The sequence below is a fragment of the Rattus rattus genome, chromosome 5 (assembly GCF_011064425.1).
Source record: "Rattus rattus isolate New Zealand chromosome 5, Rrattus_CSIRO_v1, whole genome shotgun sequence".
NCBI classification, from domain to species: domain Eukaryota; kingdom Metazoa; phylum Chordata; class Mammalia; order Rodentia; family Muridae; genus Rattus; species Rattus rattus.
The window spans coordinates 10739697-10767067 of record NC_046158.1 but is presented as its reverse complement, the minus strand read 5'-3'; the positions used below and the strand labels follow the sequence as shown (position 1 = coordinate 10767067).

Sequence of the window (27371 nt, the reverse complement as noted above, 5' to 3'; positions counted from 1 at the left end):
ACCCCAGCACATCACTTCCTCGGCGTCTCGCGCGGACGCGCGGACAGGCGGACGGACGCGCGGACAGGCGGGCAGATCGGCAGTCGGACGGCCGCAGCGCGGGGCGGTGCTCCTGCTCGGCGCGTCCCCGACTCATGGCGAGCCCGGCCCCGCCCGCGGCCGAGGAGCTCCCGGGCCCAGCCGCCAGGCGCCTCTACTCCAGGTAGTTCGAGGACCGGGATGGGGACGGGGACCTAAACGGCGAACGCGGGCGGGAGGCTGCCGGCCCAGAACAAAGGCTGCAGCGGCGACGCGCAACGTGGCCGGGGACGCGCCTCCCTGGATCTGCGTAGGGAGCGGTGGGGGCGCGGGGCCCTAAGATCGGCCCCGCGGCAGAGGGGCTGGGGCTGGGTTCTGCCTGCAACCGTGTCCGGGTGCCAGAAGGGCTTACGGGGCGGGCACTCCACCACTCGGCTCTGCGGGACTCTGAGTAGCATGGATGTCAGTCTTCGTTATTTGGAGTTCTCTTCTCTAGCCCGATACTGCTACGATCCGGTGCTGGTGTAGCATGGCCATGACCCAAGCTGTCATGATGGGGCCCTGCCTTCACTAGCTATCCCCAGCCCTAGGCTAGAAGGAGCTGGGCCTGAGCCAGGCAGGTGGGTGTGTGCCTCCCTACAAAGGCATCTGCCTTCCAGGCAGGTTCACAGGTGATCCAGCGGTCTGCGTTGTGTGCCCACGCCCACTGGGAATGACGGGATAGCCCTGTCCCTGGCTCCATGCCTCCCTGGTGACTCCTGCCTGATGAGGGTGTTCCCCAGTGTGATGCTGGTCGCAGAAGTGGACCAGTGCTGTCAGTTCACTCTGGCCTCAGGCTGAGCTGGAAGGGCCTGAGTGCTGGGTAGTTGTCATCAGCCCTAAAGGAAGGCCCAGCGCTCTTTGGAGAGCTGACTCCCACCTCTTCTAACCTTCCCCAATCTACCCCAAGTGAGGTGCTTCATCGGCTAGCCAAGCACTGCCTAGTACCCCCCAAAGAGCAAAATGAGGGCTTGGTGCCTGATGAACAGAGCCCTTGCCCTCCTGTTCTACTCTACTGTAGCGCAGAGACAGTGTTCCCATTGTGTGATGTTGAAGATCACGCCTGGCCTCACACTCTGCCTCCCAGTTCTGGTGCCGGGGTCAGAGGTTTGCTAGCAGCTTCTTCCTGGAGTCCCCTGGGAACAGAGGCTGTGTGGGGTCGAATTTACCTCAGGACCTGTGAGAAGGAGGTATCTACTAGGCAGATTGCAGCGTGTAGTGTGTTTGTGTGTGTGTGTGTGTGTGTGTGAGAGAGAGAGAGAGAGAGAGAGAGAGAGAGAGAGAGAGAGAGAGAGAGAGAGGGGGGGACATTCAGAACACTGGTCTCCAAGCTCTGTCAGTTGCTCCAAGTTCCCCCTTGAGGTGACTCACTAGGCAGAGTGCTGGCCCCTGTGTAGCCCTCACTGGTTAGGAACTGTATTCAGGATGCTGGTTGAGGCCCTGTGCTCAGCCTGGCATCCCTCCAAGCTGAAACCCAAGCTGAGCTCAGAGGGTTGAGCTAGGACCAGATTTAAGTTGAGCAGCCAAGAGCCTTCCCACAGGGCCTTCCAGGAGGCCCATGAGCTATTTGGCCTCCACCTATTGGGTCCCAGCCAGGCCCCGGAGAGCCAGTTCCCTGGCTTCGTTAGGCTTGGCAGATGTGAAGTACCTGAAGCATTTTGACGCAGGTATTAGGGTTCAGAGATGAAAAGTCTGCACCGTCAAGCCCAGCAACCTGTGGCCACTGGGACTGAAGAAGAAATCCAAGTATGTGCTGTCCCCTTGTGAACCCGTGTGTGCCTGGAAGCTTGCCTGCTGCCATGGGAGAATTGTGGCGGCCTAGGTGCGTGGGGGGCCAAGCTGAACTGCATCCACCTGATCTAAGAATGCCTGTGGTGTTTCTGGGCTGACACGGGATGCCTTGGCGGGAGCCGTTCTCTGCGTCACCCATCGTCCGCGAGCATCCCCGTTCCTCCTGGCGTCTGACTGAGAGGGTTTGATATCACAACGGGTCTGGGATTTGTCCCTGAACTACCAGCTCCTCATAGAGTGCAGAGAGGGGCTGGCTCCGGAAGGCAGGAACACTGGGAGGGATGGGGTAGAGTGGAGAGGGTCTCTATGGGAAATCCCTGGTCCACTGGCACCGGGGCCAGAACAGGGGCTTGGGGACAAGTAGCTGGGAAGTCCTTACAATGTCCTCTTCTGGCCCCCCAGCCCCATGAGGAAGAGGCTAAGTCCTGAGTGAAGCTGGGAAGGGAGGGTTAGCAGGAAACCCATCTGGAGTGGCCTTACAAAAGGCGCACCTCAGGTCGGGGCTACTGGTGCCCAGGCATGGCAAGGCCTCTGCAGCCACATGACCAAACAATGCTGGTCCCCTACGTAACTACCCCTTTCTGTGTCCTCTCCTCAGCACTGTCCCAGACAGGACCAGTTTCCCAGGTATCCCTGCAAACTTGACCTTATTTAGGCTCTGAAGCTGTTATCCTCTCCTTTCCAGCAGCTTCTACTGCCTACCCTCCCTCTACCCCTCCCCCACTCTTTCTGTGTGTGTCCCCCTTCCCCTGCCTGCTGAGGGAATGTCAGTGTAACTTCTTCCTATGAGATGCTGGACAGTGGGGGGGCTGGGACAGCTGTGAGCAAGGGTCTCTCACGCCTTTGGCCAGGGGCCAGTGCCAGGTGACTGCTCTGCAGAGAAGGAAGCAGGCAGAGATTCAGGGTGCTAGACATGGAGTGCTAAGGAGCCAGCTCGTGTGGGTCCCAGAGGACCCCAAGAGTCGCAAGGGAACACACAGATGAGATCAGGAGGCTATGAGCAGAATGTGGCTGGCCACTAGGGAGTCACCTACTGCTTCTTAAGTTCTTGGCATCTGTAAGGGGAGTGGCACAGAGCTGTGGTCCTTTTGAAGTGGCTCCGTAGGTGACGTGGCTTGGAGTCAGGACCTCAGTGTGGAGGTGGGTCAGCTGGGTGGGCAGTGCCCTCCGCTTTGGGGAGGTGAAGGATCACTGTTTACCTGCTCAGCAGTAGGTCTGTCTGGCCAGGTGACAAATCCCAGGCCGAGACTTGCTCACTTCCAGAGTTGGAGTGGTATGGCCAGTGGGAGACACTAAGCTCTAGACTCAAGATAAATTTGATTTCGAGCCTCAAGAGTAGTATTTCAGGTCACCCTCAGAGTGAACAGGGCTTTCAGAGGCCTGAGCATTTGTTCAAATGGCTGTACTCCCTGGGCATAGGGACACCTTGACAGGTGACAGGTAGACAACACCTTACAGTCCTGCAGAGGTGACTTGGGGAACAGCGGTTCCAGGAACTTCTCAGCTCAGCCGCATCAGACTGGCTGCCCCCAGAGGGCAGGGGAGTGTAGAAAGCAAAGTAGGGGTGTTGATGGGAGGCAGGCAGGCCTGAAAGAGCACCCCTGGGGGTTCCAGGCTATACTGATGCTCTTAGCCAGGGTGTGCAGAGTGCAGCCCACATAGCCCTAGAGCAGGAAGGAAGTTATCTAGGGCCTAGAAGTCTCCACTCGCCCTGGAGTTGCTACCTCTGAAAAGAGCCCAAAGTAGTCTCAGCTCCTGTGGCTGCAGCCACACTCACCCTGTTCTCATCGCAGGACTCCATAGCCCAACGACATGTAGCCTGGTGGTGTGTGTGTGTGTGTGTGTGTGTGTGTGTGTCCTGTCATGGGGGGGAGGGGGAATGAGGCCAAATGGGGCAGTGTCCGGGAAAAGGCCTCTGAGAAGCCACCAGTGCACTGCCCTCACACACTGGATCAGGCCCTGACTCTGTGGTCCTCTGTCCATCAGAGGACATTGGTAGCTCCTCTCTACTCTGGGGGCCTCTTACTTTGCCCTGAAAGGGCTACAGAGGTGGGTGGAACCTTAGAAGTTACAGGAAGAGCCCAGCTGTGCTGGGATCAGCCTCCACAGACCCTGTATGGCCCTGCACCCTGCTTAGAGCTGGAATCTGGAGCTTACCTTGAAGAGCTGCTTGAGTGTGTCGTGGGCAGGAGTCCTGCAAGGTGAGGAGGACTCTGTGCTCCAGGTCAGTGCAGTTGCCTGTGCCAGGGTCCAGGGCAGACCAAAGGGCAGCGGCTGGAGAGAGTGAAGCGGCCAAGTACCAATGTTGTTGGAATCCTAACTGCCCAGCACTAGGACAGGTGCACCTGTCACACCAGGTGGGGAGCAGAGCCGGACTGGGAGGTCCTCATCCCCGCCTTTTGCTCACCACCAATGTTGCCAGCGCCTGGCATATCCAGTTCTAGCACTCCTGAAGCCCCTGGGTCCTGGGTCTGAGCTGTGTAAAAGTTTGCTGAGGGATTGGTTCTCTGCTCCCTGCCTAGCCCCCAAGGAGGACAGAAGGTCAGCAGAGGATTATCTTAGGCTCCCTACCCCACCCCCTCTGCCATCAGCATTCATCCAGCCAGCCTGAGCTGCCCTTGATCCACGTTATACCCTGGGACAGACGGAGGGACTGTTAGAGAGCTGGGGTCTCCTATAGCCCAGCCTCAAGGTCCTGAGATTGGCGCATCCCCTGGGACTACGACTAGAGCCCTGTGATGCTGGCCTCTGCCATGGAGGGCCAGCCTCTGGCCCTGAGCTTGGCAGAGAAGGCTGTGTGCAAGGTGGTGTATGGTGCCCCTCGCCCTCGCCCGTTGCTGCTGCCTGTGGGCCTGGAGCTGTGGCTGTATGTACAGAAGATGCGTAACCTTCAGAGAAAGAGGTGGGGACCAGGCAGGTATCAGGCTTCAAGGCCAGGTGCCTGGGTGGCTCCATTCATGATTTGGGAGTGTCTTGGAGTTGGGGAGGGACAGGAACCTGCAGAGAAAGGGGTTGACAAGCAGGTGACAGGTGTCAGAGATGGGTGTCTGGCATGATTCAGGGATGTCTTGTGGGAAAAGGGCTCCTTGTGTCATGGCCTAAGTCAGTTCCCCGTCTGGTACAGAGTAACCATCACAACGATGTCCCTTCTGGAATATTCTCCAGGGCTTCTCCCCACTCCTCTCCCAAACATTTGCTCTTTGGGTGTCAGCTCTCTGGTCTAGGAGGAGGGCAGGGTAGGAAGACAGTTCCCACTGATCAATAGTATTTCCATGTAACAGATACTCCTATGCAGTCATCTAGGAGAACGACAAAGCTGAGACGCATCTGCTCAGAAACCACGGGGCAGGGACCGATAGGCCTTAATTAAGAAGCCAGAACTTGGCATTGGCCACAGGAGAGATGTCTTGTGGCCAGTTGCCACAGTAACCATGGCCCTCGTGGCCAACGTGGCATCTGATGGCCTTTCCCAGAGGGCTTGGTCCAGGACTCTAGCAGGTATGGATGGGAATTCCTGGTCTCAAGGTCACAAGCCTTGCCCTGACCCTTGAGAGGCCACATGGTTCTGCTGGTCTCTGGAGGAAACAGAGAAGTGGAGGGAATCCCTGAGCCCTAGTCCAGCAAGAAGTCTCCCCTGATGCGAGTGTGTTTCTAATGTCCGGAACACCCTTCTCAGTGATTATGTTCTGTTTTTACAACATCTCACAAAGCCCCTTCAAATGCTGGGCCTGGGTCTCAGCTCTGGTTAGGAATGTCTGGACTGTGTGTCTAGAAGGGACAGACCTTCCCAGCCTCCCTCTGGCAGTCGGACCAGTAGACCCAGAGAATGAAACCCACACTGAAGCAGGGTCCCAACTGGGCCCAGCATGGGGGGCGGGGGAGTGAGCTGACCTGGTGATAGCCAGAGATGCCCTATCCAGACAAGCCCAGACTGTAGCATGACTGTAGGTACCAGAAGCCCGAGAGGCAGGCGGGAGACAAGCTCCTGCCCACCTATCCTGAGAATTCATGTTCCATTCCCTGGGGAGATCGAAGGCAGGCATCACAGCTCCTTAGACATGGTCTTATGGTGTCAGAAGAGAAAGGTGGGGCAGCCAGTGGTTGGCTTCTGGGAATCAGGAACATTTTCAGTGGCAGCTGTGCTGCAGAAAAGAAGTTGTCGGTGCTGTGGGGACACCAAGGGCATTGGACACCATGGCCTGGTTCTAAGCTTGTTGGCTGTGTGGGCACCTGGGCACAGGGAGGATGGGACTTTCCCCAGCGCAATGCTCTGAGCCCAGGGATGCAGACACTTGGGCAGCTTCTCAGGGGTCCTTCGGCTCCACCATCTTGGGGAAGTTCAAAATGCTCCATTGTTAACACAGAACACAGAGAGGTGTGGCTTTGCGGTTTGTGTCAAAGAACTTTTGCTTAAAATGCTTAGCATCTCTGTCCTTGATTTTTTTTTTTTTTACCCCTTCCCTGAATACTCTGGATAGTTGACTGATCCTCATGACACAGAGACTGGGCCAGTGTCTTAGACAACTAGGCACTTGATGCTGACTTTAAAAGTATTCAGTCAGAGCTGGGCCCAATGCTGTATGTCTGTTATTCTAGTTTCTGGGAAGGCCAAGGCAAGAGAATTGCTTGGGCCAGCAACGTAGAGACCCTGACTCAAACAGTGAAGAGAAAAATGACAAGTTGGTCTGAAACGGAAGCAGGGGCAGCCTGCTCAAGTCCCCAGGCCAGGAGTGCAGGAGCAGCATAGGATGGGGACTTTGTGGATGGTGAGGGGCTTTTCAGGGTCTGAGGAAGGGACTTCTCATACATAGTTTTCCACAAGGGTATCTCCACTTGTCAGCACAGCCCGAGGGGCTTATAACTACGGATGAAACCTTCAGAGCAAGGCTGCTCTTGGTTCCTGGTGGTGAGGGATAGATATTAAGGTAGGGATTTCTGGGTAGTGGTGACTCATGCCTTTAATCCCAGTACTTGGGAAGCAGGGGCACGTGGAGCTCTGAGTTTGAGGCCAGCCTGGTCTGCAGAGTGAGTTCTAGGGCAGCCAGGGCTACACAGAGAGACCCTGTTCAGAAAAAAAAACAAAAACAAAAGGCGCCGGCAAAGGTGAGCTGCACGGCTGGGGCACCATTGGATCCAGAATCTGCCCTGAGGCATGAACTCCCGGCCAGCATTATCTGTGAACACAGCTGTGACGGGCCACAGCTGCTGAGGGACATGGTCTCTATTGCGGCCACAGTGTGTGCCAAGGGGTGGCCCATGATATCCCTTCTCTGCTCAGGATGGAGGCCTCCTGTCTGGAGCTGGCACTGGAAGGTGAGCGGCTGTGCAAGGCGGGGGACTTCAAGGCAGGTGTGGCCTTCTTTGAGGCTGCCGTGCAGGTGGGCACTGAGGACCTGAAGACACTGAGTGCCATCTACAGCCAGCTGGGCAATGCCTACTTCTACCTGAAGGAGTATGCCAGGGCCCTGCAGTTCCACAAACATGACTTGCTGCTGGCACGGTAAGTACTGGTGTGTTGTGACCTGATGGCAGTGGCCTGGTCCCCTGCGTGTGGAGTCCCCCTGCCCTTGAGGAGAGCTCAGCAGGAGGGTCTGGCCTGGGAGGGGGAATCTGTGGATCCCTTAGAAAAGTCAGTGTTCAGGTTAAGATATATGTGTGTGTTGTCTTCATGTGTATATGTATGCAATTGTATGTGTGTATTTGCCTGCGTGTGTGTGTGTGAGAACGTGTGTCTGTCCATGTGTCTGTCTAGCTTTCGGTGACTCTTTCTCCCTGACATTGTGTCTCCACCACCCATAGCTGTTCCTTTTCTGTCATCTTGGGTTTGGGCTACTCTTGCCATCTTCTCTGGTCTTACTCTGGGGGCCCCCTGTCTCCCTGTGAGCTCTTAACTCCTTGGAGGCTTGTGGTCTCCCCTCCTCAAATACCCTTCTCAAATTTCCCACCATTCCTGAGTTTCTATCTTGATGTCTCCATTCCTATCTAGCCTTTGACTCTTGGTTCCTACTGTGTCCTACAGGGCCTCCCTCTCGCTCCACATCCAACCCAGCTTCTTACTAGGCCATCCTGACTGCCTAGATAGGGGGCAGAATTCTCCCGGCCCTGGCCGTGCTGGGGACCCCACCCACCCGCTTTCCCTGTCCTCAGCACGCAGTACAGCTCTGATGCTGGTGGCTCACCCGTGCGTGTGTAGCTCCCTTTGCACTTCCGGTCTTTCTCTTCTGAGGCTTCTCTGGCTCAACTCAGGGTCCAGCTAAACCCAACTGGCTCCTTCCTCCTTCCTGCCCTCCAGGACCATTGGCGACCGCATGGGGGAAGCCAAGGCCAGCGGGAACCTGGGCAACACCCTCAAGGTCCTGGGCCGATTCGATGAGGCAATTGTCTGTTGCCAGCGACACTTGGACATTGCCCAGGAGCAGGGGGACAAGGTGAGAGTGGTTGGACCCTTGGATGGGGGTGTAGAGGGCAGAGGGTAGAGCTGGATTTGCACTTCCTCGGAACTCAGCAGGCCTGGGGACTAGAACGTATCTCCTGCATGTACACTTTGGAGGGAGTTCCCTGAGGGACTATAGAACATGCCTCTATACCTCACTGCTGTCTACAGGTTGGGGAGGCGAGAGCACTCTACAACATTGGAAATGTGTACCATGCCAAGGGCAAACAGCTATCCTGGAACGCTGCACAGGACCCTGGGCACCTGCCACCTGATGTCCGTGAGACACTGCACAGGGCCTCTGAGTTCTATGAGTGAGTGAGTGGGCTGGGCTGGCACCACGGGGTGAGGGCTTATGGGGCTGGGCTGGGCTGAATGCCCCTGCATTCCTTAAATACTTCTTGAGCCAGTGCGTGCTCGGTGAAGGACTGGGCAGGATCCCAGGCACAAATCACCCTCACATATAGATAGCCCTACTGCTCTGTGGCCACTCTCCCCCTCACACACACTTGTCATGGATGGTAGGCTTTGACCAAACTCCCAGCCCTGAGGCTCCGATGTCATTTGAGCCAAGGAACCCATTCCAAGCAACGGTGGTTGGCATTCTCCCGGGCAGAGCCACTCACTACTTCTGCCTCAGGAGGAAGCTATGTAGCCACTTCCTGATGCCAGGAAGGACACAGCTCTAAAAGACTTGGTCCCTTAGGAGGAACCTGTCCTTGGTGAAGGAGCTAGGCGATCGGGCAGCCCAGGGCAGGGCCTATGGCAACCTGGGTAACACCCACTACCTGCTGGGGAACTTCACAGAAGCCACAACCTTCCACAAAGAGGTGAGCTGGGCCTGGGTGCTGGGATGGGGATGCTACAACAGGAAGGCTTAAGAGCACCCCCTCAAAGTCCTCAACAGCATAGCAGCCGGAGAGCCACTGAGCCCCCTGCTCCTGTTGTGTTTGGTCTTGTGGTCCCTGTCTGCTCCCCTGGACACTCAGACATCAATCAGGCACCGTGGGTCGGGAGGCATCCCTGACCGTGTTCCTAGGGTTGCAGGGCTATGTGATGATCTCAGGGTTTGGATCTGTCTGCAGCGCCTGGCCATCGCCAAGGAGTTTGGAGACAAGGCAGCTGAGAGGAGAGCCTACAGCAACTTGGGCAATGCTCACATCTTCCTGGGGCGCTTTGATGTGGCTGCTGAACATTACAAGTGAGCAGAGGAGACAGCCCCGGGGTGCTGAGCACCAGGTTACAGAGATGCCGCTCCCATGGTGCATTCCCAGGAGTGGGAAAACCCTGGCTACCCCGAAGAAGGCCGGTGCCTGGAGCTCATGGGCGTCCCTGACCTGTCACAGTTCTTAGTCAGCTGCTTCCTGGGTAGAGAGAGGGCTGGCCACTAGATGGAGCAGGAAAGTCAGGATTAGGCCTGCTGTGGGGCCTGCGTGCTCATCTCACGGTTCTGAGGTGTGGACACTAAGTCTTGGGTCCCTGTAAAGCATCATCAGCTCAGAGTGGTTAGTGATATTAGCCAAGGTCACAGTTAGCCAGTCCCTTCCCCAGTGGGAACCACGTACCCGCTTGCACCCGGTGCTGTGAATTAAGTGCAGCAGCCATGGGAAGACTAGCGTTCCTGAGGAAGGAGAGACATTGCCACCCCGCCCAGGGGCTGACTGACTCTCCCATTCTGCACAGGAAGACGCTGCAGCTGTCTCGGCAGCTCCGGGACCAGGCTGTGGAAGCACAGGCTTGCTACAGTCTGGGGAACACCTACACACTGCTGCAGGACTACGAGCGGGCTGCTGAGTACCACCTGCGGCACCTTGTCATTGCCCAGGAGCTGGCTGATAGGTGTGTGAGAACACGGCCTTGGCTGGGACTACCTTACAGTGACAGCCCGGGTAGGAGTACCCGCTCCCCTGCGGACCACAGCATGCATGATCAGAGCAGCCTCCCACCCTAGGCCCTCAGCCAATCCCTCAGTGGGAACCAATTTAAGTAAATAGGTAGGTTAAAGGCCTGAAGGGGCCGGTGGCCTCCAACTCTGGAATAGCCTTCTGTGTAGATCTGTTTGGAGCAGGGTTCCAGAGCCTGTGGTATGATGGGAGGTATCCTACAAGAACTGGTCTGTCTTTGGGGCTTCCGTGGGAGGGGCAGGTAATGGAAGTGTCCTGGAACGAGGTAGAGATGGTGGGAATAGCAACAGGAACAGCTACACGTCCCTGAGAGCACATTCACTTGGGACCTGGGTGAGGGAGCATGGACAAGCTGCTGGGAGGCACCTGCGGGCCACTAGGGGGCGATCCAGGCCTTGAGGAACGGTACACACTTGCTGGACCCTGAGGGCCCAACTGGCCCCAGGGTAATCTGGTAACAGGCTTAGGTTTATCAAGTTTCTTTCCACAACAAAGCACAAAAGTGCGGTTGGTCGGCATGTCTCCCTCAAGGGGGTGGACCAGGGAGCACCGTGGCCAGCACGGTGCTGTTGGTACATTATGTACCAGGCTTGGGAGAGGGTCAGGGACTTGGGGCAGTCGACAGTCCTGGAAGGCAGGTGTGATCGTCTAACCATCCACAGGGTGGGAGAGGGCCGAGCTTGCTGGAGCCTGGGGAACGCCTACGTGTCCATGGGGAGCCCCGCACAGGCCTTGACCTTTGCCAAAAAACATCTGCAAATCTCCCAGGAGGTAAGCTGGGCCCACTCCCCCAGGTCTGTGCTGGCCTCAGCAGCTCATCATCTTCCTTGTGCTTGTTCCCCACAGCCCTTTCTGAGCATGCTACCTAAGAGGACAGTTCCCACTTGTGTGTATCAGCGGCAGTTGAGGGGAGCAAAGATCTGTTTTCCACTTAGAATGCTGGTGTCCCCTGTGTGGATTCCCTCCTCCAGTCCCTGTGGAACTGGTCCATGTTGGGTATCAGGGATGCCGGGAGTAACCTCTTAGAGGTGGACCAGGGAGCCATGTTGGGTATCAGGGATGCTGGGAGTAATCAGGGAGACAGGTTCTCTTGCCCAGGGATACCCAGGGACATCTCTCTAGGAAGCCGAGTGGTTCCTCCTGCAATGGACAGTGCAGGGACATCCCAGAGAAATCTGGCCTCCCTAACTAAGGGTGCACCTCAAGCCCCTACAGCATCAAAAGGGGCTTCTTAGGCAGCCAGGTTCATGTATGAGGTTCAAGCTCAGAGTCTCCGAAGACTTCCGAGCTTTGTGATTCCCTGTGTTCCTCATGTTGGGTTTGTACTCAAAAGGGTCCCACTGGTGGAGCCTTATTACTGAGAACCTGAGGCTGGTAGGCCTCAGAAGACAGGTCCCTATGGTTGAGACAAGCTTAGTCCAAGACAAGGCCAGGCTGACCACTTTCAGGGGTTTCCCAAGACTCTGAGCACTTCTGGGATGGACTAGAGGCCGTCCAGAACATCTAGGGATAGACCCTCAGAGTCAAGTCCTGGTAGTAAAGAACTGGCTGTCTGTGAAATCCAAGGGTTTGAGGTTAGCCCGGGCTGTCCAGCAGGCTAAGGATGGTGTGCTTGAATCCTGTCACCAACACTCAGCATCGTCCCAAGCCTAACTCACCCCACCCCCACCCCACCCCCGCTTGCTTCAGATTGGAGACCGAAATGGAGAGCTCACGGCCCGCATGAATATTGCTCACCTGCAGCTGGCACTGGGCCGGCTGACTAGCCCGGCGGCGGCAGAGAAGCCAGATCTGGCTGGCTATGAGGCACAAGGTGAGTTGTGGTTCTGGGGGCTGGGCTGTGCTTCCTCGTGTTTCTAGCCTCAGCATGAGGTACAGTCAGGGCAGCGTCTGAGCAGAGATATGGCAAGAGAGAAACTCAGGGGGAAGACAGAGGGTTACATCAACAGGACTGGCCCTTGTTTCAGGGCACAGGGTGAGTCTCCCAGAAAGGGAGCCACTAACAGCCACTCAGTAAGAGAAGAGGCTATACCCAATCTGAGCACTGGTTCTTCCCACCCTTGCTTGCTCTGAGCTGGGGAGAGACCGCAGTGGGAGTAGAGACAGGTGGACCCAGAATTGCATTGCAGTGTAATGTGGGAAGAGACAGGGTGTCCAGAGTGTTGGGGCACAGATGGACCCCACTGGCGTATATCAGGGACCAGGGATATTTTAGTTACTGTTCTATCGCTGTGAAGAGACACCATGACCAAGGCAACTCTTAGGGAAAAAAAGCATTTAACTGGGAGCTTACGTAATAGTTTCAGTGGTTTGGTCCATTATCATAATGGCGGGGAGTATGGTGACAGGCAGGTAGGCATGGTACTGGGGAAGCACCTAAGAGTGCACATCTGACCCAAAAGTTACAGGAAGAGAGAAAAAAAATGGGCTTGCATGGGCTTTGGAAACCTGAAGCTCACTCTCAGTGCCACACCTCCTCCAACAAAGCCACACCCCCTTCAACAAGGCCACACCCCTCCAAGGCCACACCTCCTCCAACAAGGCCACAACCCTCCAACAAGGCCACCCTTCTTAATCTTTCCTAGACAATGCCACTATCAGGGATACAAATGTGTCCATGAGGGCCATTCTTGTTCAAACCACCACAAAGGACAGCTGAAAGGTGGGGCCAGAATGATAGGTCATAGGGTAGTAACACCAGTGGCAGAGGGCTGGTGGTCAGTTAGTTATTCATACCCTTGAGAGAAAGAGACGCTGGTCTCCTAGAGCCCCTCCCTCCCATGATCCTAGTTTTACCACAGGGCTGCTGGTAAGAAGACAGAAAATGACTCCTTCCTAAGCAGCCCAGCAGGCAGCGCCCATCATCATACTCTGGGGAAGGGGCTGTCTGGGAGGCTGGAGGGAGCCGGTCAGTACCTGCCTGGAGTACTAATCAGGCAGAGGCACTTCAGTGACCTCATTCAGACTGCTGACTGTCCCCAGGCGGGTCAGACCCATAGTGAATGAATAAGAGGACAGAATGTTCCCCACAGAGCAAATACATTAATACGTACAAAGGAGGGGCTGAGTGGATGCAGGGCGATGCTGACTTGGCTTCTTGAAGCCCATAAGGCTCTAAGAGGAAGCGAGCGTCATCAGGGAGCCCAGCCAGCTGCCCCCTGCTTACCATCGAGTTTGCCAAGAATGGAGCCCCAGCTCCTCGTGAGTTTTTCCAGGAGCGCCCACCGACTCCAGCCAGCCTCTCAGGCCATTCAGGAGGGACACTTGCTACCATGAGAACCCCTGGTTCCTCAAGCCTGGAATTTCTCAGTATGACCTGGCCTGGATAATAAGGCTGGGGACAGAGGGGAGGAGCAAAGGCTTCTGGGACCCTCAGCCACTCGGTGCGGCAAGAGATACAGTGGCTAATGTGTGGGATGGGGTTGCACAGGCTGTGGTTTCCCAGGGTAGATAGATCTGTACAAAGCCTCTAGCACAGCCCTCAGCCCCTGTACCCTGAGCAGAGCTGGCCAGCTTCTGGAAAGATTCCCACAGAGGCGGCCAGCTCCTTATCCTAACTGAACCTCCAAGCTAAGCGAAAAGGGGGGGTAAGTCACAAGTGAATGGTGAGGGACAAGGCAGCTCTGTCCTCCCCACGTTGGCTCCTCTGCTCTGCCTTGCATGCCAGACCCTTCCCAGCTGGGGCCCCCGGAAGCCACCTCCCCGCAGGGCTTCTTGTGTCCAACGGCTGGGCCCTGGATGCTGGGAAATAGTCTGTCCAAGGAGGACATCGGGGAGAGGGCTCTGCTACCCTGAAGTTCTGGGATGCAGTTGCTGAGGGCAGGCCGGCACTGTGAGAGTCTGAGTGGTCCTGAGAGAGCCCCCTACTCAGGTGAGCCAGGAGTGTACAGGATCGGGAAGCAGGGAGAGAACTGGGCTTGGCTGAGGCAGTTGAGATGGGCTGGGCCTGCCTCCTGTGGACTGTCCCGGAGCTAGGCAGGTGCACACCCAGAGTCAGTGAGAGTGGTTCTGGTACAGGGGGCTAGGCGGGCACCCCAAAGAGCACACACCCAGAAGGGTTGGGGATGGATGGCCTCCTGGGGTTAGGGAATTCGTTCTGCCTGGGCTGGAGGGAAGTCAGAGCCAGAGAGCATGGCATTCCGTTGTTGGGCTCAGTCTGGTAAGATATTTACATGAGGCTGTGGCCCGTGGGACTTCAGGACAAGGTACTCATTGATGGCTTGAAAGAGTGGGAGTGGTTTGAGTGGGCAGCGGGCAGAACCGTGCATGTGGGCGTTGGGCAGGGAGTGCTGTGTGTTTTGTAGAGTGGTACTTGGAGCATGGTGGGCATTGTAGGTGTGATGGTGGCTTGAGGCAGGGCAAAGGCACAGTCTTGTTTTTTATTTCATTTCTATGTTTTCCTGATTTGATCGGTGTAAACAAGGGACTCTTGTGCAGGAGGATAGACCCTGACAGCCCGAGGCCTTACCTCCCCTTGGTGGTGCATTCTCAGCCAATAAAGCAGCAGCAGATAGTGTTCTAGTCAGTGGGGATTCTACCCTGCCCTCTGCTTCCCCTGCGCAGTCCCTCTGGTCGTGTGGCTGTCCGAGACCCTGATATACGGCACACTTGTGCCGTGCGTAGGCTGTAGTAGTACAAGGAGCATGCAGGCAGTTTCTGTTTGCCCTTTGAGGAACATGCAAGGGAGAAGGGATGCTAGCCCTGGCTAGCCCTGGCTAGCCCTGCCAGACTTGATGGGCCTGGGTTAAACCGCCCCCTTCCCAGTGACAAAATATAAGCCCTCTGCTCTGATGGTCTGCAGTCCTTCTCATCCTTTGGGCTCAGTATTGCAGTATCAGCCTAGGGCAGCTCCCTGAGGTCCTGTGTCCTACAGGCCTTTCTTCACCTCTGGGTCAGGGATATGCTTGGCATGGTGTCTGAGGGGAGGTGTAGGCTGTGGGCTCTACAGCCCTGGCCCTGTCTGCTGCAGTCCCCATCCAGGAGGAGGGTTCACTAATAGCGCTGAGGGTGACAGGCGGGCAACCGGCCTGAGTGCTGAGCCTCCTATGCAGAAGTGTCTGCCGCTGTTGGGGGCCCTGTGGAGGGCCTTATGGGCCTGCAGACCCAGTAGAGGGGAGATCTGTAGGTCTATCCAGGGGCTCACTGTACTTCTAGCATGGAGAAGGGACTAAAAGGACAGGTGAGGGACTGACACAGGGAGAAAGGGGCCAGTGTCTAGATCTGTATAGTTAAGACTACCGGTAAGAGCCACCATGAACTCTGGATGCACTGGAGCGAGGACTGGACGAGGAACACTCGTGGGTTTGGATGGTCCCCCTCAGACGTAAAGGACAGGGGCCTCCACGAGACAGTGACCATCCACCTTGGGCAGATGGGCATAATGGAGAAGTGTCCAGACCTTGTACTGTAGGCAGGAAGCTGAAGGAGGGGTCAAGGTCTGAGGCCTCAGTGGGTGTGGCTCAGCCGAGGAGGCATGGTCGTTTGCACTGGCCTGACCTGACTTTTGACTCTAGACAGAGGATCCATTCATTTAACTGGGCTCAGCAGGCTTCCCGCCCTGTCTGTCTGTGCACAAGGAGGTGCCGTTCCCGGGCCAGCTTGTAGGCTCTGGTTCAGAAAGACTGCTTGGGCCCTCTCTGCTCTCCAGAGGACACATCTAGTAGTTGAGTGAGTACACGCGGGGACCCGGAACATGGCTTCAGCTTTGTGTGTCTTCATTCTTTTTGCCTTAGGGTTTCTCTTCTAAGCTGGGCACTGAGTGGGCATTAAGTGGCCTGTGGCCCATGGCTGCTGCAGCTGGGGCTGACTGTGGCTATGGTGACCCTGTGTCAAGGGCAGGAGAGACAGCAGGCAGGGCCCTCCTGGGTGCTCAGAGCCATTCCTCTGTGTGTGTGTGTGTGATGTGTGTGTGTGCATGTGTGTGTGTGTGTGTGTGATGTGTGTGTGTGTGTTGGGATGCGTGTGTGTTGGGATGTGTGTGTGATGTGTGTGTGTGTGTGTGTGTTGGGATGTGTGTGTGTGTGTGTTGGGATGTGTGTGTGTGTGTGTGTGTGTGTGTTGGTGTGTGTGTGTGATGTGTGTGTGTGTGATGTGCGTGTGTTGGGATGTATGTGTGTGTGTGTGTGTGGTGTGATTGTGTATGGTGTGTGTGTGTGTGTGTGTGTGTGTGTGTGTGTGTGTTGGGATGTGTGTGTGATGTGCGTGTGTTGGGATGTATGTGTGTGTGTGGTGTGTTGGGATGTATGTGTGTGTGTGTGTGTGGTGTGAGTGTGTGGGTGTGTGTGTGTGTGTGTGTGTGTGTGTGTGTGTGTGGTGTGTGTGTGTGTGTGTGTGTGTGTGTGTGTGTGTTGGGACTGGTTTGTGGCCTCCCTGCTGGGTCCCTCCGTAGTCCCTGGGTGCAGTCCTCATATCCCTCCAGATTGCTTTTCCCCCTGGGATGTTTTATTTCTGAACCACTTAGGACACAAGTCTGTCTCCCTCAAAAGTGCTAGCTTGGACAGGGGAGAGTCACTCGTGCCCTTCTGATGGCTTTTCCTGTCTCGCTGGGTCTTCTATCTTCTGTATTCTCTCACTTAGGTCTACAGCCATCCTGTTAAAGGCCCGTGGGACCTGCTGGAGCCCTGGGCTTGCCTGGAACTCATACATTCTTCTCCATTTTATTTTATTTTATTTTAGAGAATGTGGCTTCAGACTCCCTCTGTAGCCAAGGCTGATCTTGAATCTGCTGCTCTTGTGAGTGCAGTGCTAGCCAGATTGTCCCGTAAGGCAACAATGGATAGGTCACGGGTATTGGCCAGTTTGCCACTGAGCATGGTGGGCATTGTAGGTATGATGGTGGCCAGTACCTGTCCACCGCTGGTGTTCACTCAATAATCCTAGAGGGCGAGCCCTGTAGGACAGTGTTTGCCAGTGCCAGGCTCTCCCCTCAGTGTACTTTTTTGCCTCACAAGCCCTGCCCCGGATATGTATATACTGTATGATGTGCTCCCGAACCGTAGGCACCCAGTACCTGTGGGGGACTCGTGACCCAATGAGAGGTGGGAATGGTGGCAGCCAGCAGTTCCTTGGAGAACTGGTGCACCAGGGATAGGAAGAGGCTGGGTCTTCAAATTGCCAGGCACACTCCACTCCCCACTCCTGTCATACCTCCTCAGGGGCTGGGGACGGCATGTCCTTTCCCAAGGGTGCCCCTGTATGGTCTCTTCACAGCTTGGTTCCATCCTGAATTGTCCATTTGTGGCTGGCTGGCCTGGCTCTGCTCTGGATACGGACTACCTGGCTGACTCTCCCAGGACCTAGGTCCTGCAGGTGGTCAGAGCAGCTACCGAAGCTGGGCTCACTTCCTAGGAAGGGACCTGGGGACCAGGGTAGAATTGCTTCCCCAGCCAGCTGACAGTGAAGGCCAGGGACCCTTAGGGCTGGTGGTGGCACTGAGCAGTCTGCGTCCTGGGGGCCAACTGTGTTTGTGGAGTTGGGGGCTGACGACATGTCTCCTGTGGTAGCCCAGGACTCAGTTCAAACCATCTGAGGTTGCTCAGAGTCCAGAGTTCCCTATGGCGGGACTGACCTGAGCCATGCACCGTGTCACTGCTACTCCAGCCTGGGTGGTCCACAGTGAGCCTCAGCGACCCAGAGGTTCCTCCCTGCCCCGTCCTCATGTGGGTTCAGGGGATAGGATGGGGGCAGATCAGGTGTGGCCTTGTGGAGAGGATCCTAGGAGTACGGTGGCTGACTTCCAGGCAGAAGGACCAGTGCTAGCTATGACAGGAAGTATAGGGCAGGGCTTGGCAGAGAATCAGTCCCATTAGGGTGGTGGGGGGACACCACCAAAGCTAGCGCTCCTCAGGGTCAGATCTCTCCTTGTTCCTTGCCTGGCTTATCTAGTGCCCACAGTGACTCTGGACACTCAGAGAGAGGCTGCATTTTCCCCTCACAAGAGGCTATGTATGAACTCCAGCCCTGTGTCCCTACTGCTGTGTCCTTGGCCTCCCAGACCTCTTGCTTGGCTAGTGGCCTCAGAGCTCAGGGTCAGCAGTGGGCCGATGGGCTGTGATCTCTTCCAGGAGCAAGACCCAAAAGGACACAGAGGCTGAGTGCGGAGACCTGGGACCTGCTGCGGCTCCCCCTGGACCGGGTGAGCTGGGGATGGAAGCTGGCGGCTGGGGACTGAGAACAGGTGGCGGAGAGACACAGTCAGCATGTGGACTCCAGGCTAATGAGCCTAGTGTGCAGTATTTGCTGAGCTGTCAGTACTCTTTGGGTCCTGTCCCCTGGGAGATAAATGTCCCTCCCCTCAGCAGCCTGAGGCCCTACAGGAACCTGTTTGTCACCATTCCACCATGAGGTGGTCTTATTCTACTCTGGCATGAACCTTCCCCTGGGTGACATGCCCTGGACTCTGGGGGGAGGGGGCGGAGAACAGCTGTTATTGTTGGAGTGGTTGGTGGGTTTTGGCAAACCCCAAATGGGGTGGGGGGACTCTAGTGTGGGTGTTGTGTGGCCCTAGGCAGTATCTTAGACTCTCTGATCTTCTAGTAGTAAACAGTCTTTGGAACATAACATGGGTTCAAGGTCAGGGGCACCTGTGGTCACCTATGTTGCCTAGCACTGGAAGGCTGACATTTAAGGAAGTTGGCACCGCTCGAATGTCTGGCTGGCTTTGTTTTGTGCCCTCTGGACTTCATATTCCTTCTGAGACTGAGTGCCTTCTGTGTGTATCCATGAAGTTGGGGCAGCTGGGCCACATGCTGAGAGGGGACTTTGGTTTTAAATTACCATAGCCCATGTCCAACCTGCCTTTCCCTCTCCAGGAGCAAAATGGAGAGACCCACCACACAGGGGACTGGAGGGGTCCAAGCAGGGACTCGCTTCCTCTCCCCATGAGGAGCAGGAAGTACCAGGAAGGTCCAGATGCCATTGAGAGGAGACCCCGGGAGGGTAGCCACTCTCCACTGGACAGTGCTGATGTAAGGGTACAGGTGCCTCGCACGGTAGGTGCTCCCGAGTTGAGGGAAGAGCTGTGAGCATGACTACGACGGCCTTTCTTCCCTCTCTGCCTATCCAGCCTGGAGGCAAGGCCAGGGTGATCTGTGCCTAAGGGAGCAGAGTTGTCAGCTGCTGGGCCTCCACCTAGCCTTGTGTGTCCAGGCACTCCAAGGGTGGTGCAGCTCAGGAGTCCTCACAGGCAGCCTTCCTGCAGGGAGGCTCTGTCTCTGTGTGGACTTCAGTTTCCATCTTGTCTCTCGTCTTCAGGTGACTCTGTCCTAGGCCCTTTCATGGCCTTCCTGGGACCCTTGAGACCTGCCCAAGCTAAGGAGCCGGGCTACACAGCCTACTCCAGATATACATTCCACATCTCAGCAGGCGCTTTCGGGGTTCCAGAGTGGCTGAGTACAGGCAGGGACTCCTGAGAAGTGGAACAGCCAGTAGCTCCTCAGTGTGTCTCAGTCTAAGAGGCCTTCTGGGGAGTCTCCTGAGTTGCAAAGTGATGGCCCTGAGCAGAGGGATGTGAGGGGTGGCTGGAGATGGATGGGAAGGCCCCAAGCTCGCCCACAGAGCAGGGCCTAAGGAACAAGCATCAGTACTTGGGGCAGGAGAGTGTGAGAGGGGGCACATGTTCACCTGTGGGGCATGGCGTCGTGTGGAGGACATGCTGGGTACACTGCAGACCCAGTATGGAAAGGACGGCAGAGAGCTAGCATCTGCCCAGAGTTCTGACAGGTTTGGGCAGGGGGGGTACCACCTACTCTACCTGGGTTTAGCATCCTGATTAAAGCTAGACTGCAAACCGGGTAAGGGGCTTGGTGGGGACCAGCAGGGACCCACTGCATAGCCTGGAAACTCAGACTTCCTGGAGGCACTGGGCTTTCCTGAAATAGTAGACTGTGTAGCTCAATGGCCAGATAAAAGACTGGTGGCCAGTGGGTGGAGGGTGGGGCCTGCCGGAGATCCAGAGAAAGAGTCTGTATTTAGGCGTAAGAGTCTCTGTGCTGGGCACTGAGGTCCTGAGGCTCTAGGAAGTGGCACCTCACAGGCTTACATTGCCACGGGCTCAGGTGGCCCGTGCTGCATACGCCTTGGTTATTCTTAGTGCCTGGAGCCCACCCTTCCTGCCAGGGTGGCTGCCTCCAGTCCCAATCCAGCCCACTTATTCCTATCACAGGGAGCTAGGAAAGGAACACACAGTCTCTTATCCCTAGGCTCAGAGGAAGGTTGTGGTAGAGCCAAGGGGCCACCCTGCCAATGTCAAGGGCTACACAGGCCAGAATGAGAGACCGTCTGGGGTGGCCTCAGGAGCAAAGCTGAGAGAAGAAACGGTTCTCTAGGGGCCTAGCTTCAGCTTTGGAAGGAAGCCCAGGGGCCCAGGGGTTGGGTGGGAAAGGGCTTTCAAATAAGCTGTCCACCCCCACAGCCTTTAGCATGCCCACCCACAGGCCTCAAGGGGTGTGCTCTGTTGAGCTGGGGGAAGCCAGCTCAGTGTTTACGGAGTGAGGGTGTGAGGGAGTGTGTGTGTGTGTGTGTGTGTGTGTGTGTGTGTGTGTGCGTGTGCGTGTGCGCATTGGAGCACTCGTGAGTTGCAGCAGCGAGGGCGTGTACCGGGAGAGCCCAGCCTTCTCCCTGGCTCCTATTTAAGCATCAGGCAAAGACCGTGGGTCCCAGCAACAGCAGTGAGGAGGCACTTGGCACTTCGGGCAGGTGGTAGCCGCTGTGCCTGGCACCTTGGCATCCTGCCTGGGCTGCACGTGGCCTGGCACCCATACAGCTCCTGATTGCTGCGGCTGGAAGGAGCCTGTGATTCTGCGTGAGTGTGGGGTCCTTGGGTATACAGTCAGCTGAGGTAGAGGTGGGCTGGCCTAGGACTGTACACTTCTCTAGGAGCTGGGCTTAACTAAAACAGAAGAGATTGCGGTTAGACATCAAGAGGAACTCAGACCCGTGGGAAAGAACCAGGACCTGAGGCAAAGGCGAGATTTGGGTGGTGGACGGGGGACAGGGAGACTCTTTACAGTCCTCACAGGACCTACACAGGGGCCTATGGTCTCAGACCTGGGATCATGTTCCTGAGGGCGTATAAGAGGGAGGGGCAGGTCAGGAAGCATAGGAAGTCCCAAGTCTCCAGCCGTATTTGATTCCACTGTATCTTGACGTCTCAGGAGTGAGGGCAAGAGGGGTCTCGGAGCAAATCCAGATCCTTTGAGAGCTTCTGTCAAGCTGGGAAGTCTGGAGCAGTGTGGGGGGTGAGGAGGTGGGGTGCGTTGCGAAGCAGACCCTTCCCGTGGTGCACTTGGACCCTGCGGGCAGGCAGCTTCATTTGAGCAGCTGTCTGCACAGAGATACCGGTGCAGCCCCTGCTGAGCCTGCAGGCTCCACTCAGCCCGAGTCTTCGTTGTCCTCTGGCCGCCAGGGCTGTCAGTGTTCTTTCCTCTCTTGCTCTGCTTTTGCTCCTGGCTCTGACAGTGTTGAGTGCCACAAAAGGACAAAGGCCCTGAAGGTCAACCTGGGGACCTGATCCAGTAGGGTCTCTTCTCTGCCCTGCGACTGCCCTGTTCCCATTGCTTCAGAATCCTGAACTCAGTCCACCAGGTCTGCTTGTATCTGTATCCCAGCTCTGTTCTTACCTTTGTGTGACCTTACGTAGGCCGTAAAACCTCGCTGTGCCTTGCCCAGGGCAGTCGCAGGCATGGGATGTGCCCTGTGAGAGGAATCTTCTGTAGTCAGAAGGTCACAGCTTTGCAGAGACATCCTTCCCAGTTATTACTTCGTCGCTCTTTGTGTGGACTATGGTGGGCTGTGGACTATGGTGGGCTGGGGGCAGGTTCCAGCTTCTCACAGCAAGTGGTTCTGGAGCCCATCTCATCCATTGCCAGTCCTGGACCCCAGACCAAGCTTCTGAGGCCCAGCCTGCAGGGTAAGCAAAGCCAAGGCCATTTTCCTCCTAGGATGTGTCACTGAGTCTGAGATGGCACAGCTTGCTCTAGTCACCTGATGCTTGGGGTTCATAGGACCAAACTCTCCTTTCGGAAGTTTGCAAGCCTCCCCAACCTGGACTTGGGCTTAGGACAGTCATCCATGACCTAGACAGATCCTGCCATTCATTCAGCTCAGGAATCCAGAACCCAGAAAGTCCTTCCTCTTGAGGAAGAACTCTCAGCTGTAGGCATCTGTATACCTGCCCTCAGCTCCTATGGAGGTCCAGCTGTTACCATTCCTCAGCAAGGCTTCAGTCACCTGGGCCCTCCCCTAGCCAGCTAACAGGGGATTTAGGGATGTTGGTATCTTTCCTCATGCACTGGTCCCCATACAGCTGTCTTCTGAGCTTGACACTGGTCTAGGACCCATTGTGTGGCCTCTACCTCTCCCTTGGGTCTCTATGCCCTTGGAGATGTGACCGATGATTCTCCCATCACTGCCTCCCGACTGAGACTGAGGTCATGCACCTAGTGCTCTGTGCTCGCAGAGGCCTGCTCACCGGACAGTGGAGGGTAACAGGATCAGGGCCAGGCACAGAGTGGAGCATGACTGACAGGACCCTCTGGGATGGAGTACAAGAGGCTTCCTGAAGATGGTGGCTTCTGACCTGGGTCAGGACAACAGTCCAGGCTTGAAGCTGGGGAGGGGAGAGGTGGCTCAGGCCAAGGTAGCAGCAGGGCAGGGAAGTGACTGAGTCTGGCTGCAGGGTAGCCACCACAGGAGTGGAGACAGGAGATGGGGCAGGCGTGGAGGTGGTGTGTTAGTTAGGTCTTAGAAATGTATGTGGTCAGGGTGGCCAGTCCTAGTACTAGGAGGCTGAGGCACAGAGGGCTGAATCGGTGTTTCTCTCTCCACCCAGGGTATCCCCAGGGCCCCGTCCTCTGACGAGGAGTGTTTCTTTGATCTGCTGAGTAAGTTCCAGAGCAGTCGTATGGATGACCAACGCTGTCCCCTGGAGGAAGGCCAGGCTGGGGCTGCTGAGGCTACAGCTGCCCCAACCCTGGAGGAGAGAGCGGGTGAGTACAGAGCCTGAGTCGGGTCCACCAGGCACACCTAGCCCTGAGCCTGGGAGCTTCCAACAAGCAGGATAGGCTGGCTGCAAAGGGCCCCTGTCATCCGGTGCTCCTTCCACACTTGTCCTTGAGGCTGCGTCCTGGGAAGTATGTAATTACCCCACCCTGAAGAACACGCAGTGTCGTCTATGCATCCTAGCCTTTGAGCGTGTGGGAGGCCAGAGCTTTCTCCTGTCAGCTCCTGAAGTCCTGGGAGGCAGGGGTGGGAGGCAGGGCAGGGGCAAGATGGTTAGGAGCAGGTGTAGGAGATTTCTTAGGGCCATATTCCCTTTGGGGAAGGGTGGGGCAGCTCCGGATGGCAGCACCACTAGCAGCCCCTCTCCAGCTCTCATTCTCTGCCCCTTGCAGCTCAGCCCTCCGTAACAGCTTCACCACAGACTGAAGAGTTCTTTGACCTCATTGCCAGCTCCCAGAGCCGCCGGCTTGATGACCAGAGGGCTAGCGTAGGCAGCCTGCCTGGGCTTCGCATCACCCTCAACAACGTGGGGCACCTCCGAGGCGACGGGGACCCCCAGGAGCCAGGGGATGAGTTTTTCAACATGCTTATCAAATACCAGGTGGGCCTGTGCTCAGGAGAGAATAGGTGGGGCTTTCATCCAGGCAGCCTAGTGGTGGCCCTCCACCAGCTGCAGAAAAGACACCTAGCAGGCCACAGCAAGCTCTGTCTTGGCTGTCTCTGGCCTTATCTGAGGGATACCTGAGGAGAGGGAGAGACCATTCCCAGATGCACATGCTTGAAGCCCCACTTCTGCCAAGAGGCTAAGGACCTCTAGAGATAACAGCCTTAGTGCACTTTGGTGCCAGAGTTCAGCCTGGGGTTGTCAGGTCCCCAAATCCAGGGATGTCCATCCCCGGCTTCCATACCTGGGCAGAGAAAGCTGAGGGTCAAGTGGGACCCTGGAGTTGGGAGGGAAAGAGGGGGGAAGAGCTGGGATGTTAGCAGCTGACTGTAGGAATGGGAGCAGAAATGGCTCTGAAAGAGACCATACAGCACGGGTGGACAGGTAAGATGGAGAAGGCGTGGGGAGGCAGAACCAGGGCAGGGCTACTCGTGGGTGGGCTTCACTAAATGGGATTGGGTGAGGCTGGGGTGTTTGGATGAGCCACCTACCCAAGGCCTGGCGGGGTGGGTAGTAAGTTCACCCTGCTGGCCAGCGCCCTCCAGCAGGAGCATGTACGTGGTGGGGCTTGAGCAGACATGGGAATGACTAGGGTCAGCATTCCACCTCTCCATTAGGCTAAGTTTCCAGATCCATGTTCATTCTCACAGAGGAGAGAGAGCCACAGCAGCATCCAGACAGCCTCCTCTAAGCCTGCCCCTCCAGAGAAGCCTTACCCACTCAAATACCTGGGCCATCAGCTGCACCAGCTCCACTCCCATCTGCTTCGGGTCCTGAAGAGAAGCCAACACCTTTCAGGTCCCCCAGCCTCCACATCAGAACAGGCAGAACCTGTGGTGTCAGCTGATTGATCCAAAGGAGACCCTTGGTGGGCTTGGGGGTTTGGAGCAGTGGTGGTGGTTTCCAAGCAACAAGCTCTGAGCTGCAGCCCCCAGGCCCTCCAAGTGCAGTCCAGGGCTGTGCCAGGTTTCAGGGTACTTCTAGGGGTCTAGTATCTGGATCAGCAAGTCCCAGGAGTTGGGCCTGGTGGCTGCTGACTTGTTCTACAAGCAGAATATATGACCCAGCCCTTTCTATTTATTTGGTCGACCAGTCACACAGCTCTGGGGAAGTCTTCAGGAGATGTTGGTGAGACAGGGCTTTTAGCATTACCCCAGAACCAGGGGCAAGAGGTGGCTGAAATAGGTCCCATTTGGACTACACCATTCTTCCAAGCCGGTGTTTGCTGTCTTCAGATTTTCAATAAGCCCATCACCCACCCAGTGCCAGAATAGAACGGTAGGTCCCCTAAAGGCCCAAGAAAAGCAAGGCCACCAACCTGCATTGTGTGTCTGCCCAGTCCTCCAGGATTGATGACCAGCGCTGTCCACCCCCTGATGTGCTGCCCCGAGGCCCCACCATGCCTGATGAGGATTTCTTCAGCCTTATCCAGAGAGTGCAGGCTAAGCGGATGGATGAGCAGCGTGTGGACCTGGCTGGGAGTCCAGACCAAGAGGCCAGTGGGCTGCCTGATCCCCGGCAGCAATGTCCGCCAGGTGCCAGCTAAGGCCTCACCCCTACAGCCTGTCATGCCCTACTCTGGACTCTGTAGGCTCACAGTTGTCCACAGTGGCCATGATCCCCCAGTAAGCCAAATCCTCCCAAGGCCATGACGGAGAGCCAGCTCAGCCCCAGCCCCTTCCTCCCACTGAGCCAGATGGTGGGCACATACCCCTCAAGAACCCCCCACCCTAGGTGGTGGGCTCAGGCTAGAGCTGCTGTATGGGGGAGGGCATGCTTCTGTCCCCATATGATCCACAGCTTACTGCAGGCCCTGCCCTGCCCTGTCCTGCCCCAGGCCGGGCCTTCAGCATGTTGGCCCCAAGCCCCGGTGCTGTCCAGAGTCTTCTCCCTCAAGCCCTGCCCTGCCAAATGTGAAATTCTGCCAACTCTCCCAAGCTCCCCAGAGGGGTTTCAAAGACTTCTGGTGGGGGCTACAGTGGCAAGGCATCTTCTGTCCCCCAGCTGGTCCTGGGATGGCTATGAAGGAGGTACACTGCTCTGCCTCACCTCCCCAGGGCAGGTCTGTCCTGGTTGTGGCAGGCCTGGCTGTGCCCAACCCTGCTGTGGGAGATTGGCGGTTGTGAAGTCCAGATACCCTGACCTGATAGTCTCCAGACTTGTACTTGGCCTTTGAGAAAAGCTGGAGCCTGCCTCTGGCAGCGGGAAGAGGCAAGCCTCCAAGCCAAGAGCATAGGGTCTTGTCCTAGGAGTGCTTGGCTGGCAGTGGACATTCATGAGGAATCTGCTCTACTAGATCCTCCAGGCCTCTTGGTGAACATCTACCTTGTATTACTAGGGAGATGGTATCTTGGCCTTCTCCCCAAGGAGGGGTCCAGCTGCAATATCTGAGTTGGACATAGGGCACTATAGCTGGGGTGGAGAGACTCAGGCAGAACTAAGAACTACATCCATGAGACAGACCCTTGGGGACCGTGGTCCTATTTCTTGCCTGCAGGCCCTATAGGCAGCCCTCCTGGAGGGCTCTGTACAACCTTCTAACCCAGAGCCTCTTACCCTGTAGCCTAGGAGGGAGCCAGGGCAAGGGCAACTGGGGACCCAACTTCTGAGAGGGAGAGACAACATCACTACTCTGAGGGCAGAAGCGGAAACCAGAGCACAGGGTCTCGGGCGGGACACGGTGGCCGCCCGCATACTTGAATGTACATGCATATTTATTGCTTACACGTGTTTGCCATGTTGTTCACGGGTCCTTTCCAACCCGAGAGGTACGTTTGTTTTGTTTTACCCAAAAATAAAAAAATCTGCCAAGTGGATGTGGCTTCTGTGGGGATTTGTGTCAGCCTTTCCGGGACATGGTATCGGCCTCCCTAGTGCAGCGTCTTCGAGCACAGAGGCCACCTGAGATCACGAGGGATGTCCCTGCTGCACGAGAGGCTGGGCCAGGGCATCTGCTACTCCATTCTCTGCAGAGACAGGTAACAGAAGCCAGGGATGTCACAGTCCATTGGTGAACACTCTGGGGACAGGCCTCCCAGCACAGGAGCAGCCTCGACCCTGACTGGGTTGGACCCAGCTACGGGGCTTTGTCTTCGCAGTTCATAATTCAGGGACTGGATTACGGTGATCTAAGCAACAGAGGAACTTGGAGACGGTCCAGGCTTGTCTTCAGTGTCATGTAGTGAGCAGTAACCCATGTGACTCGTACCCTGGTTGGGCCCTTTAGGGAGTACCCTGACCTGGGCCAAGAGAGGCAGATACAGCTTAGACCAGTAAACTAGCCTAGAGAATTCTCTATAATCAGGAGCGCTATGGTTGCTCTGGAGGCAGCCACACTTAGGGGCAGGCTGCAATTGCTCAGGTACTGGGAGGCCAGCTGCCGAAGATGGCTGCCACGAGAAGGGAATGTGGTGAGAGAGCCAAGCCACCAGACAGGAGTCACGCTGAAAGCACTGGCCAGGCCAGGAGGATACTGGGTGGTGCTTTACTTAAAGTCTCCACCGGGAGGGAGGAAGGAATGGAG

At 56.4% G+C, this 27371-nt stretch overlaps 1 protein-coding gene across 4 annotated transcripts; it reads left to right on the top strand.

The window, feature by feature from the left end:
- On the top strand, positions 1-26664 carry Gpsm1 (G protein signaling modulator 1). Of its 4 annotated transcripts, XM_032903041.1 has the most exons (14): positions 1-202; positions 7127-7348; positions 8141-8276; positions 8453-8595; positions 8988-9111; positions 9367-9482; positions 9965-10120; positions 10848-10956; positions 11875-11998; positions 18249-18319; positions 18996-19175; positions 23015-23171; positions 23577-23785; positions 25188-26664. In XM_032903041.1, exons 1-14 carry the CDS (start codon positions 135-137, stop codon positions 25392-25394), a joined length of 2022 nt encoding a protein of 673 aa, XP_032758932.1. In that variant the 5' UTR covers positions 1-134; the 3' UTR covers positions 25395-26664. The 4 variants fall into 4 exon arrangements, with proteins under 4 accessions (XP_032758932.1, XP_032758935.1, XP_032758933.1 ...); XM_032903044.1 differs by lacking the exons at positions 1-202; positions 7127-7348 and having other exon boundaries at positions 8218-8276; positions 8453-8599; XM_032903042.1 differs by lacking the exons at positions 1-202; positions 7127-7348; positions 8141-8276; ... (4 more) ...; positions 10848-10956; positions 11875-11998 and adding an exon at positions 13909-14056.
- Positions 26665-27371: the final 707 nt, after the last annotated feature.

Excerpts from the sequence above, each read along its gene's own strand:
- Gpsm1 (XM_032903041.1), top strand. The coding sequence starts at position 135 with ATGGCGAGCCCGGCCCCGCCCGCGGCCGAGGAGCTCCCGGGCCCAGCC. Across the intron at positions 8,596-8,987 it reads AGGGCCTCTGAGTTCTATGA|GAGGAACCTGTCCTTGGTGA; the intron begins GTGAGTGAGTGG and ends TTGGTCCCTTAG. Across the intron at positions 9,112-9,366 it reads CCACAACCTTCCACAAAGAG|CGCCTGGCCATCGCCAAGGA; the intron begins GTGAGCTGGGCC and ends ATCTGTCTGCAG.